At 39.4% G+C, this 13,714-nt stretch overlaps 1 protein-coding gene and 1 pseudogene across 1 annotated transcript; one reads left to right on the top strand and one right to left on the bottom strand.

The window, feature by feature from the left end:
* The first annotated feature begins 327 nt into the window (after positions 1-327).
* Positions 328-10,624, top strand: unc93a (unc-93 homolog A). The gene is made up of 8 exons (XM_071897876.1): positions 328-417; positions 1,453-1,634; positions 2,446-2,675; positions 4,148-4,267; positions 7,961-8,172; positions 8,509-8,644; positions 9,460-9,591; positions 10,335-10,624. Exons 1-8 carry the CDS (start codon positions 328-330, stop codon positions 10,622-10,624), a joined length of 1,392 nt encoding a protein of 463 aa, XP_071753977.1.
* A 1,885-nt stretch (positions 10,625-12,509) lies between these two features.
* Positions 12,510-13,401, bottom strand: LOC139910565 (general transcription factor II-I repeat domain-containing protein 2-like; annotated as a pseudogene).
* Positions 13,402-13,714: the final 313 nt, after the last annotated feature.

Raw genomic sequence — 13,714 nt, 5'->3', positions numbered from 1 at the left:
CTACAGCACAGGGATGGATAGTTCTCGTCAATCAGTTGGCAAGCACTTATTTTTAATGATTGAAAAGAAAGGAGGTCTACTGATAAGGGATGATCTGCATAACACTACAACAACCGAGTGTTTAGATGTGTGTGTCCCATATCCAAGTGAACTTTGATCTCAAATATAACTATATCAGAGACACAGTCCTTGTTTGACTTTGCACTTAGGCTGGGCAGCTACGGGAAGCTACGTTTTTGGGAACATACAATCCCAAAAATTTAGTCACAGACTTCTTTTTTTCTCTTTGTTGAAAGGTGAAGATCTGTGGAGTTTTGAGAAGCAGCCATGATCGACCGTAACTTCAAGAACGTGTTGGTGGTTTCCTTCGGGTTTCTGTCTCTGTTCACAGCTTATGGAGGCCTGCAGAGCTTACAGGTAAGTGGAAGAGTTATCTGTTGAGACCAGCTGAGCATGCAGAGCCTTTCTCAGTAGGAAGAAGTACATTCAACAGTTGCAAAGGCAGAGAATGACATTTATCATACAGAGTCTATTTCTTTGGAAATTTCTTGTCACGTTTCCATCCCTAACTGTTGCTGTTTGTTGGGGATGGTTGTTTTAACTGCTTTATTAATGCATTTGTTACTGTTTTATGTTGTTTTATGCATGCACTGGCTGTGAAAAAATAATTTCCTCTTGATGACAATAAACTAAACTAACTAAACTAGCCAACTAAAACTGAAACACCTATTCAACCCCAATGATATTATAGATTCTGTTACATTTGACAGCAATTTTAGATTTTGTTTTAGTCTTGGTCTTGTCTTGAATTAGTTTTAGCTACATTTTTGACAATTTTAACCCATTTTTGGTTGTGAACTGTCTTTGGTAACGCTTTATTTGCCGGGTCCACAATTTCCTAATAATTTCCTAGAAAGGAACTGTTAATTTCTTAGGAAGTTTCCTAGAAAGAACCATGAAATGATGTAGATATAGAAAATGTCAGCAGTCTGTTGGAGTCGATCAGATACTGTCAATTTCTAAAAGAATATCCTGGAAAGAATTGCAAAACTATAAACTATTTATTGGAAAAATAATAGGCAGAGGTCAATTATCAGGAGTCATTATTCATATAATTATATAATCTAGTTATTTGTTGTATTAATTAATAATTCTTAATAATAATATGATAAGTATGAAAAAGGCAGTTTCATGCACCTCCCTATCAACTATCTGTTCTATCCATAATCTAACTCAGCTGTATCAGATTCATATTGTTCTTTAGTCTCATGATATATTTTACTGTTGGAAAATGTCATTTATTATTTGCTGGGTTGCCTAGTTTTGTCTAGTTTCATTTCAAGTATTTTCAACAGAAATTTCATCAGCAAAATGAACACTGAATAGACTTTCCCTTGTTCAACATTTTGTTCTATTTTTCTAATCCCACCCTACCGTCTCCTAACTCTCCAGAGCAGCCTGAATGCGGAGGACGGGATGGGCGTGGCGTCGCTGAGCGTCATCTACGCCTCGATCATCATCTCCTCCATGTTTCTGCCTCCCATCATGATCAAGAACCTGGGCTGTAAATGGACCATCGTGGTCACCATGGCCTGCTACGTCTCCTACTCCTTTGGAAACCTGTCCCCTGGATGGTAATCAATCAAATCCTCAATCAACCTCATTATCACTTTCATGTATGTCTAGAACAGGGTCACTGTAAACCCCATCTAAGATGCTGTAATACCAACAACACAAAAACACTTCTTTATTTTTTTTTATTTTGATTTTAGAGCACTTTAGCTGCCATATTCCACATAGTGTAGTTCTGAATTTGTGTCTAATCAAGTCCCTCTAAGACCCACATACATGATCACATTTCATCAGAGGGCTTAGAGGTCAGTCCAAGACTAGAGCTCCAGCAATATGGGATTTTGATGGCTGATCCTGATTTTTTTGGATTTAATTTTTAATCTTGAAATATGACAATTTTCATGCCAAAAAATAAAAAATGAAGTATTCACGGTTTTTCCCAGTATTTTATTCTTGTCAGGGTGGAAAAGCCTCTGAAACCGAATTTAGACCATGGAGCTGGAATATTGATTGGGATAACATTTTGCAAATTTGCGATTTGAACTCTTACAGAACTAATCCAGAAATATACACAAGCATTTTCTCTACCACAGCTGAATAATAATGAAAAAGAGACATCTTACACTGAAAAAGTCACTACAGTCACGACTACTTCTAATAACAATAATGATAATACATTTTCATGCATACTTGTGTGGAATCTGGTCAAAATGTCTCATCGGAATCAATTCAGGCTAAGGTCTTCCCATAGACAATCAGTGCAGCATTGATCAATTCCACAGTAAATATGTAATCAATCAAACTGCAAACCCTAACCCTAAAGGGTAAAAACATAGTAGTTTCATATGAATCCACTTGTAATCTCTCATACAGGGCCTCCCTCCTCATTACCTCAGTGATCCTGGGTTTGGGTGGCTCACCTCTGTGGTCGGCCAAATGCACCTACCTGACCATCTCTGGTAACCTGCAGGCCTCCAAGGAGGGCAAGAACGGCTCTGATGTCATCAACCAATACTTTGGCATTTTCTTCTTGATCTTTCAGTCATCTGCTGTCTGGGGAAACCTCATGTCCTCGCTCATATTTGGACAGGACGCCAATATAAGTAAGAAGAGAGGAGTGCTTATTTGTATGGGAACTAGGCTACATGTACAGTATATTACTGACAATATGGGTAAATGGTAGATGGTAGAGGTAGAGGTAGTATATGTTTACCCATGGGCTGGAATAGTATACATTTCCCAAGGTAACTGTGGTCAATCTGTGCATTCCCCAGGTAAAGAGGGTGGAAAGCACACGTATCACAGAGGTGCGAGGCTTTCAGTCAGTCCTTGAATTGTATGTCACAGTGATTGTGCATACCGTTGATAGCATTACACCTCTGCAGAACTTCTGATGAATGATTCAAACAGATTAGGAGATCTATGCTCCATGCTAACACTTTAGCATACACTATGTAACTTAGTACGTTGTAAGTGGTTAGCTGGTTGCAGGACAGTCTCACTGCCGGTTTCAGGTGGCAGTTGTATCCATTATTCAGAAACAGTTTTAGTTTTTATTGTTTATGGTTTCAGTCTAAATTCCAGGATTTTAATTTTCAAGGCCAACCTAAACGTAGCTATTTTATGCGTCCAATGTTAATAAAGGAATGCTCACACTGGAAAAGAATCACCTTGTAATAGTAATGGTATGTAATACTGGCAAATATAACTGTAAGCAAAGTGTGGGTGCACATCACATCCTGTAGGTCACACTAAATAACACAACACAAAAATGATAAAGGTAGTATAGAAAAAAGAATAGAAATACAAATTTAGAAAGTAGGTCCCTTTTTTATACATAGACATGGTTTGCTTGACTGATTACATCTGCTTGAGGACACCGGGGACGGGACACCACACACACACACACACACACACACACACACACACAGGAACCACACAGGTCAAGATCCAGGTCTAATTGGTGGCATACGTGTCTTTTTATGAGTTCAATTTAGAAGAGAATAACAATGATAAAGGGTGTGTGCTAAAAGAGCAGATGATGTTGCCACATACAAGTATTTTATGGTGTTAATGCTCTCCAGCTTATCAGTAATCATATTTTAAACCTTGTCACTGTGTTATCATTGAACGCAGTGACAAGAAGGACATGAGACATTAGAAGGACATTTTGTGCAGCAGAAAAAAGGTCTGAGGCCAAATTTATGGTCTCTGCATGATCCACATTTTTAGCACTGCAGGCAGCATTTACAGTAGTCCCATATTCCGTTTTCAGGATTTTATTTTCAAATCTACTGTAGCTCAGGATAAGAAAAATGTTCTTCATCGTGTCTTTACATTGAACCACTCGCACAAAATCTAATTTTAACAGTGTCTTCATTAAACATCTTTGATCATATATGTATTTAAATAGAGGAAAACTTTAATCAAAAGTCACTTTCTGGGGCTCTGCCATACAGTTATTTGTATGTGTGTGTGATGTGTGTATCTGTCTACTGTCTGTCTATGTCAAAAGCCATTTAGCAAGAAAAATCAGTCCCACCATTTTCTGAGTGAAATCTGTGTTTTCTGACAGCTGTCATCCCAGAGGAGCAGCTGCAGTTTTGTGGTGCGGCTTCTTGTGACGTGAAGCCCAACGTGACCACCTCCAGACCAGAGCAGAAACTAGTCTGGACACTAGTCGGATGCTACATTGGTAATATCAGCGTTACATTGCTTTGGCATCAGATATGACCTGTTGTGCTCTATGGAGGCTTTGCAAGATGCATCAAAAATCTACCAGCAACCACATCTGGCTTCATCCTGGAGGTCCAGTGGAGAACTAGCTGTGCTCACATAACGTCTAAATAGCCTACATAACAAACAGGATAGAAAAAGAGAGATACATGAAAAATATTGTTTGTGGTATGGCTGTAGATCAATTCAGTAACTTTAGAAATAAAAGTGAATAGCCTGATAAGATAGATTTGTTTCCAAATGTAAGTTTCCAATCTGTCTTGTCTTTAGCCCGTTGGGAAGAGTCAGTTACCTTGAACAAACTGTTGGCTCTTTGTTTTGTTAGCTAGTTAAGTAGCTAGCAGTCTAATTCAGCAAAGTAACTAATTTTAACGTTACCATACAGCAGTGGTTCCCAAACTTTTTCTGTCAGGCCCCCCTTTTATGATATAGGAACATTTTCAGCCCCACCCACCCCAAATGTGCTGTAGCCTACAGTCTTAGTTGTGCATGAATTGCACTATATTATATAAACTCTCAGTTGTTCAGTTTGCTTTACTGAAAATAATAAATAAAATCAACTTCCAAAAAGATTTGATAGTATAGATTGCTCAGTCATTGCTTTCTGACATATTTCTTGTAAACATTCTTGAATATATTTTCACATTTAAAGTAAAATTAACTTCAAATTTTTAAATTGAACTTAGGAACAGTGCAACAACTTAGATTTCCCCACTTTTAACAGCAGGTTCTCTCAAACTGAATTAATGTGCAAGAAAAAAACAAATCCTACATATCAAACAATGACTGATGTGGGCTTACTGTCTCATCATACTTCCTTACTTTACCTTTTTATCTGTCGTTGTGGTTGCGTTGTCGGCTGCGTTCACATTGCGGAGCGGTTTCCGCCTGAAATTCGTGCACAGTTTGTTGCCAGGCAACCAAGGAAGCACTGGACTGTAGTGACGCATTCCGCGCGGATCTTATCTGCTCAAGTTGAATTATTTTCAACTCTTTGCGCGACCATCCGCGGCAGAAAAATCCGCGATCCGCCGCGGAGTCGGCGGTGAACGCGGAATCCGCTCCCTTCCATAGGAAATAATGCCGTTTTGAGCGGAAACCGCTCCGCAATGTGAACGCAATGTAGTTCCTCTGTTCCCCCCCTAGGGGGCGTGCCCCCTAGTTTGGGAACCTTTGCCATACAGTCTATTTGCTAGTCACGACTAAGGTTTCTACTAAATTAGTTAGTGTGCAAATTAGATGTTAACAACAAGACAGTGACGGTTAGCTGACCAGATACTATTGTTATAGCTAGCTAACAAGCTGACATTATCTAAACTAAGGTGACAGTGCACAAATTTTGTAAGTGTGAAAAATGACCCCAGGATGTCAGAGTTAACTCATACAATAGAGTGGGTAGGACTTTTTAGCAGGGTAGCCAAAGAAAATCATTAACAATTAATATTAGGCTACTAGAAGAGGTCTAGTAACATAGTTTTGAATCAGTGATTTCAATCCTGTGTGGATCAATGCTACTGTTTTTCATTGAACTTCCAATTCTAGGTGGATCAATGTGATTCAGAAATTACACTACATTAATACTTTGCACAGTAGGCATATTCTGGAATCTGACAGAAATTATATGACCCCTTAGCAATTTATCAGAGAAATAAAATAATACATATGCCATATGGATTGCAGTAAAATCATAAGATTACATTACCAATGTTGTCCTGCAATACTAATTAAATCCAGACAGGATAAAATCCCTGTGCTACTGAGGGAAAAATGACAACAGACCTCCCCCTGGTAATACCTTCCAGAGAGGGGGAAATCTGGGGACTGTCCCCGGAAAACGGGGGCGTCTGGTCACACTAATCTAAACACAAAATCAATCAGATGCGTACGTGATTAAATGAACAATTCCCAGTCAAAAACAGCACAGAAATTAACCATGTTGATTAAATTCTGTTGAGATGGCTAACTTAGTTAAAGACTATAATAATGCCAACCCAAGCAGTAGACATCTTTATTTACATAGTCTATTCTGTTGTTACTGAAGTTATAACCATGTGTATTATCTTTCAGCCAGGAGTGTGAGGTTCCTTTAATTACTCTTTCAATTTTATTAAGATTAATAAGCAATGGGGTGTGTTTACACACATACAACCAACATTTTCAATGCTAGAAAAAATATTAAGTAGAAATAGTATGGATTACAGTATTATGAGGCTTAGACTAAGGAAAAACAAATGAAAAATACGTACGATATGAAATATACCAAACATGATTATATTATATTATAAAACAATAAGTATGACATACTGAAACATTATAAAAAATACCAATATATGCAATACACTGTAATAAATGGGAAGAATATGACAATATGATGAAAAAAATAAACAAATATGTGAATTTACAGCTTATATACATAATGTACAAAACAGTCCCACCAGGATTTCGCAGAGTTTTTTTGTGATTATTGCGGCCAAAAATGCTTGATTTTGCAGCGGCTTTTCTCAAAAATTGCGATACAATTTGCGGGGTTTTATGTGTTCTTTTTGCGGTAAAATTGCAGGAATTGGGAAATATTGCAAGCAAAGGAAAATAAATGATTTCTCTCTCTCTCTCTCTCTCTCTCTCTCTCTCTCTCTCACACTCACTCACTCACTCACAAACATACACACACACACACACACACACACAGCCTCCCCCTATTCTCTCCCACTCTCCGTTTAAGCTATTAACTCTTCCAAGAGCTTGAATTTTGCACTCACCTCGATTCTTGCAGCACTCGTTTCGTTTTGTTTTGCACGGTCTATGGCAGTAATTTGTTGGCAGGTGAGCTTTGTTCATCTTCCACCTGAATGCACGCTGCGATGAAGTAAGTTATCACGACACGAAATGCGACAATTGGTCCAAATCATAAGTGGTCTGTTGATTTGGCCATTTCATGCGGAAAAGTTGCGGCAATTTTGCAAAACCGCAAGCTCTCGCAAATATTGCGGAGATTTCTTGAATTTGCGTTAATTATTGTGATCGCAAAATCACAATTTCCTGGAGGGACTGACAAAATGTGCGTTGTATTCACATTAACAGATCTAAAGAGGGTCATACATTCTTACAACTTTCAACACAATAACATTCATACTGCAGTTACACATCTTTAAATAGTTGTGATTCAACAATTATCACACAAAATTTTAGCTCATGGTCCATTTGATACAATTTAGCATTGATCACACACGTCCTTGTTTACTCTGGTCTTCTACTTGCTAACTAGCCCATGCTAACGATACAATGGCTGAATATTTGCCTGACTTTTACCAAAACTTTGAGGAATCTTTCCAGTGAGTGGTGTTATGCTGAAAAAGACATGTTTTGGTGCTGTTGGGTACGTAGGTCTACAGTTACATAAGGTAACGGTAGAGCAGTAAGTGGCTCTACAGAGAGGTACGTAGCTTTACAGTTACGTAACTGTCGAAATTTTGATCTGAATTGATTGAGTTATCCTTTAACACACCTTCAACCAGAGAGGAACTAATCAGTGAAATCAGCTTCTGTAGTGTTTGGTTGGAATAAAAACCTGCAGACTCTTAGATCACAATGGCCATATCTGAGAACCATGGCATTATACATTTGCTGCTCTCTGTCCTGTGTTGTGTGGTAGGAGTGGGGGTGCTGGCCATGATCATTGTGGCGGTGTTTCTGGACAACATCGACCGGGAGCAGACCAGCCAGTTTCGTGGGAACCGGGAGCCGTTCTGGCATACGTTCCTCGCTACGTTCAGACTGCTGGGTGACTGGAGGCTGGTGACCCTCATCCCTCTCACCATGTACAGTGGCTTCGAGCAGAGCTTCCTCTCTGGGGAGTACACCAAGGTGAGGAGGTCTCCTAAAGGACTAAAGCAGTGTTCCCGCTTGACTATGTTAACATGCAGTTGTTTTTTTTTACTTACACTATCAATTCAATTATTTAATTTTTAAAAACTGAAAATAAAACCCTTTAATGGAATAATTGTTATGGCAACAGTATGTGTGTATCCACAGTATGGAACACTGTTTGCTGCCCTTTTTTTATGTCTCTTTTGTGTAAAACACAAAAGTGCTACATAAATAGATTACGTACTTTACATCTTCACCAACTTCATCATCGTTATTTTCGCTTCCACCACCCACATCATCATCGCTTCTCTTCATCCTGTGTTTCCATTGCAGAACTATGTGACGTGTGCCTTGGGTATCCATATGGTTGGCTATGTGATGATCTGTTTTGGAGCCACTAATTCTCTTTGCTCCTTTGTCTTTGGGAGGCTGGCTAGATACACTGGGAGATACCTACTCTTCTTGCTGGGTAAAATCGTTCTTATTCTTATATAGATATACTGTATAAATCGTGCCTTTTGTAATTTGAAAAAAAAAAACATGTACAGTGGTAGCCATTGTCCTCCTTCATGCATTTATGCAGCATGCATCCAATAGTAAACTGAATAGTGACTCACCACGCCCTTTTTTTGCTTGTCCTTGTGGTGGGTGGGAAGGTAGAGTAGATCCAGTAGACTGTGTGATACCCGCGTTCCAAAACAAAATCAAAATCTATATACTACATATGTATAATTCCTGAAGAAAACTTTGGTAATGCTTTATTTTACAGCCCGGTAATTATGGTATAACTAGTTTGTAATTATGGGGTACAAATTTTTTGTTAAACTGTATTTACTGTGGGGCAAACTTGTACTTGCCCTATAATTACAGTGAACAAGAGGAGAACAAGCATTGCTTTACTTTACAGCCCGCACAGCTTGTACTTACTCCATAACTACAGGGAACAAGCACCAATAACATTTGTTTTACCCCCCTAATTACGTTATTGTACCCTGTAATTATTTTTTAAGTATGCAGTAATTATGAAAATAGTTACACCATAACTACCTTATAAGTCTCTCATAATTACAAAATTGTTACCCCTTAACTCCCGGACTTCTTGTTTTGTTACCCTGTAACTACAGCATTGTTATTTTATTAGTACCCCATAATTACAAACTAGTTACACCGTAATTAGCGGGCTGTAAAATAAAGCGTTACAAAAACTTTTACTTCACAAAAACCTTCTCTGAATGAGCTGCTAACATTAATTTGAATGTCAATGTCATATTTGTTCATTTGCAGCGGCGCTCACCAACTTCTCCTGCATCATTGCTCTGTTGTACTGGAGGCCTAATCCTGACCAGCCGGCTGTCTTCTTCGTGTTTCCTGCTCTCTGGGGAATGGCAGATGCTGTTTGGCAAACTCAGACCAATGGTGAGGGAACTCAGATGTGGTCCAGTCAGTGTGGTCCACCTCTGATATGACGGCTATGATGCAGTTTGATTGATTACATATTTATTGTAGGATTGATTTCTCTTAGAATTAGAATTGGTTGTCTATGGGAAGACCTTAAACTGAAATAAATCTAATGAGACATTTTGATTACATTCCACACAAGCATACATGAATATGGTTTCAGCTGAGAGTTTCAGTGTCCCATGATGGTCTAAATGCTGTTTCAGAGGCTTTCCCACCCTGACAAGAATACAATTCTGGGGTAAACACTGAATGCTTGTCATTTGTTTTGTCATGGAAATAGTAACATTTGAAAAAGCCTCCCTTATCAAAATGATTGATTGGACAAAATTTGAAACAATTAATGGTCATTTTTGAAGGATAGTCCTCGGTTGATAAAATGATAGCCCTTTTACAAACTGGATCATCTGTATTTCATTTTATTCTAATATATTTTAATATTTGTTTATTCTGCATTTACATGATATTCCATACATCCATATTATATCCATATTATATAATATCCATATTATATTTATTTTGTTGTATTCTATATTTTAAGGATATTGAAAAATGATATTAGGGTTTTTCCCCAAGATTTTTTTTTTTTTGAAAATCATAAAATTATTCACAGCTGTTGGAGTTTTCATTGGTAAACATTCACAAATGTGTGTAGTTTTGCTTTGTTGATGTTCACCGTGCCTGTTCTGTGTGTCCTGCAGCCCTCTATGGCGTCCTCTTCCCCCGGGCCAAAGAGGCGGCGTTTGCCAACTACCGCATGTGGGAGTCTCTGGGTTTCGTCATCGCCTTCGCCTACAGTACGTTCATCTGCCTGGAGACCAAACTGTACATCCTGCTGGCCGTTCTGCTCCTGACCACCGTCACCTACCCCATAGTGGAGTACAGGGAATACAAGTATCCCACGCCGCCCATCAAAGAGGGAGCCTACACCCAACACAGAGAAACTGCTCAAACAGACAAGAAGCACATCATTGCTGAGTCCAGACTCTAGAAAACTGGGTTGGCTTTTAAATTGTAGTCTAATCTTTTTATTTTTTTTATTTGATTTAAAATCCAGGCTCGCTTAGTCCCTTTAGATGAAATGTATTTCCTTGTTATTTTTCAATAATATATTCTTTTTTTCAAGAGATCATGATGGGACGGTCTCTAAAACTTAGACCTGAGTTTACTGGGAATGTAGAAGGAAAGCAATGGCCTACATAAAATATGCACTGTAATGCTTTACCGCTTACTCATTTATTTAAAAACATTATTATAATTATTATTATAGAAACAAAGTTAAGGATATACAGGGTGGTATCAACACTGTGCAACACTTCATTGTGCAATATAAAAAGGTATTAGGTGGACAAAAATGTAGTTAGGGAAGGTCTCTGTGATTGGACCTCATGCCATTACCAGCTACCAATCAGAACTCCAATAGAACTTTCTCTGTCACCATAGGTAATTATTCGTCATCCTCATCACACTCCTCCTGCGGGGTTCCGCAAGGTTCAATTTTAGGCCCCATCTTATTTTCCTTGTATGTGCTCCCACTTGGTCACATCATCTGCAAACACAACGTTTCTTTCCACTGTTATGCTGATGATTCCCAGATATACCTCACCCTCAAACCTACCGACCCTGACCGCCTCGACATCCTTCACAACTGTCTTGCAGACATAAAGTCCTGGATGTCTCAAAATTTCTTACAACTCAATGACAACAAAGCAGAAATCTTAGTTTTCGGTCCACCTTCTGTTCCTACCTTAATCTCAAATAAACTTGGTAGCCTCTCTGCAAACATGAAGCACCTACCTACATTTCAGATGACTATGAGCCAGGGTGCAGCTTGAGATCTTCAGGCAGAGCTCTGCTGACTGTTCCTCAGTCTAGACTGAAAACTAAAGGCGATGGGGCATTTGCCATTAGAGCCCCTAAACCAGGGGTGGGTAACATTTTTTTCCAGAGGGCCATACTGACTTAGATAAAGTAAGCGAAGGACCACACATTGGACAATTGAATTGAAACATGAAACACATAGTACTGAATTATGTTAAACTACATGAATTTGGTAGACATGACAGATTGCTTTACAATAGGCTATTTGCCAGCCCAGAAGGCCTGGGTCCTTGTTTCAAAAAACAAGAACTTTCTGTTAGAAACTTACATAAAACAATCCACTTAAATGCAGTATCAACTTTTAAATTAGCCTACATCTTGTCAATTGTCTGATATGCACCACTGCATAGGTCATGGATGAAACACATTGCATTATGTTATAAACATGGACTCAAGGCAGACTGTTTTACAATTATCAAAATTTAATATTTACCATTAGAGTACATACCTGCATCAATGAATGAAGAAAATATTAATATTCACAGACACTAATTATGAACAAATACATGGTCATATTCATGAATATATACATTAATTAACTTTACTCAAATCACTTTCTGTTCTGTTATTACTGTTTTTACTTGTGTAGCTAACTCAAACATTAATACCATTGCAGTACAGACCTGCATCACTGAATGAAGAAAAGATTAGGCTAATATTTACTATTTATGAACAAACACATTGTCTTATACATGAATACATTAATTCATTTTCTGTTCTGTTTTACTTGTGTAACTGTAACTAACCTATGAGAATGAATTATAACTGTGAGATATTTATGAATGACACTGTGTGTCATGAAAAGCATTGCCTACCCATGTAATTTAGCCTAATGGGAACAATTGAGACGGTCACCTCTCTTTGCAAGACCATCAATGTCTGGCGTCATGTCTGATGTTGAAATACGCAGCACAGAGGACAGATGTTTATCTGTCAGCCGTGATCTGTAATGTGACTTGTTGTAGTTCAACACAGAAAAAGTTTGTTCGCACACATTAAGTGGAGCCAAACAAAACAAGCATCCTCTGTGCGTGCCTGCGCAGGTTCGGAAACTGTGTTTCCTTCAGTGAGCCGTAGAAGTTGTCCAGTGTGGATGTAGTGAACTTTTGTTTGAGATCAGGGTCGCACTGGATGTCAATCAGTTCTAGTTGCACATCCGGGGGCGCTTTCTCGCTGTCGCATGAAAGGGGAGAGGACACCAGCTCCAGTTCTCGTTCAATCTTAGCAAAGTCGGAGAAACACCGGTTGAACTCGGTGTGGAGGTCTGTGAGAGTAGTGGTGTATCTGTCGGTGTGGCAGGGTGGCACGTCCAGGGTAGCCAGCGTTGGGAAATGTGTGAAGCACTTGTTGGTCATTTGTCGGGAAAACAGGGTCAGCTTGGCTTTGAACGCTCGCACGTATGAATACAGCTCGTGCACGAACACATTCTTCCCCTGCAACTTCAGATTGAGGTCGTTCAGATGGCCCATTACATCCACCCTGAATGCCAAGTCACACACCCAATCCGGGTCTTGCAACTCTGCAAACTCGTCAGCTTTACCGACAGTCCCCAGAAACATCCCTATCTCTCCTCTCAACTCCCACACACGGCGAAACACCTTCCCCAGGCTCAGCCAGCGAACATTCGAGTGGTACAGCACGTCTGTGTGTTCTGTGTCACTTTCCTCCAGTAGCTGGATGAACTGGCGATGGTGAAGCCCTCGGGCCCGGATAAAAATCACGACTTTCACCACCGTTTTAGCGACATGATCAAGTTGCAACACAGATTTACACAGGGATTCCTGGCGATTGATGCAGTGTAGGAAGATCAAATCTGAGTTGGGGTTGTCCTCTCTTACCCTGTATCCTCCGCAGGAGCCCGTCGTTCTTCTCGGTGAGGTTCGGAGATCAATCAGTGGTCACATTCAGCAATTTAGTCCATGGCAGGTTCAGTCTCTCCAAACATCCTGACACCCTGTCCCAGAGGTCCGATCCCCTTGTTGTCCCCCTCATGGACTCCATGGCAAGAAATTCCTCCACTATTTCAAACCTGTCGTTGATCCCTCGAATGAAAATAAGTAGCTGGGCAGTATCTTTGATATCCGTGCTCTCATCCAGCGCGATGGAAAAATATGTGAAGTCAGCTGCCCTTTTTGACGTTTTCGAACTGAGCTTTGTTGTCAGGGCACAGTATGCTAGCCGCCTCTACCATACAGTCTTT

The sequence above is a fragment of the Centroberyx gerrardi genome, chromosome 18 (assembly GCF_048128805.1).
Source record: "Centroberyx gerrardi isolate f3 chromosome 18, fCenGer3.hap1.cur.20231027, whole genome shotgun sequence".
Taxonomy (NCBI): domain Eukaryota; kingdom Metazoa; phylum Chordata; class Actinopteri; order Beryciformes; family Berycidae; genus Centroberyx; species Centroberyx gerrardi.
The sequence above is the reverse complement of the archived record's forward strand: the minus strand, read 5'-3'. Positions and strand labels throughout refer to the sequence as shown.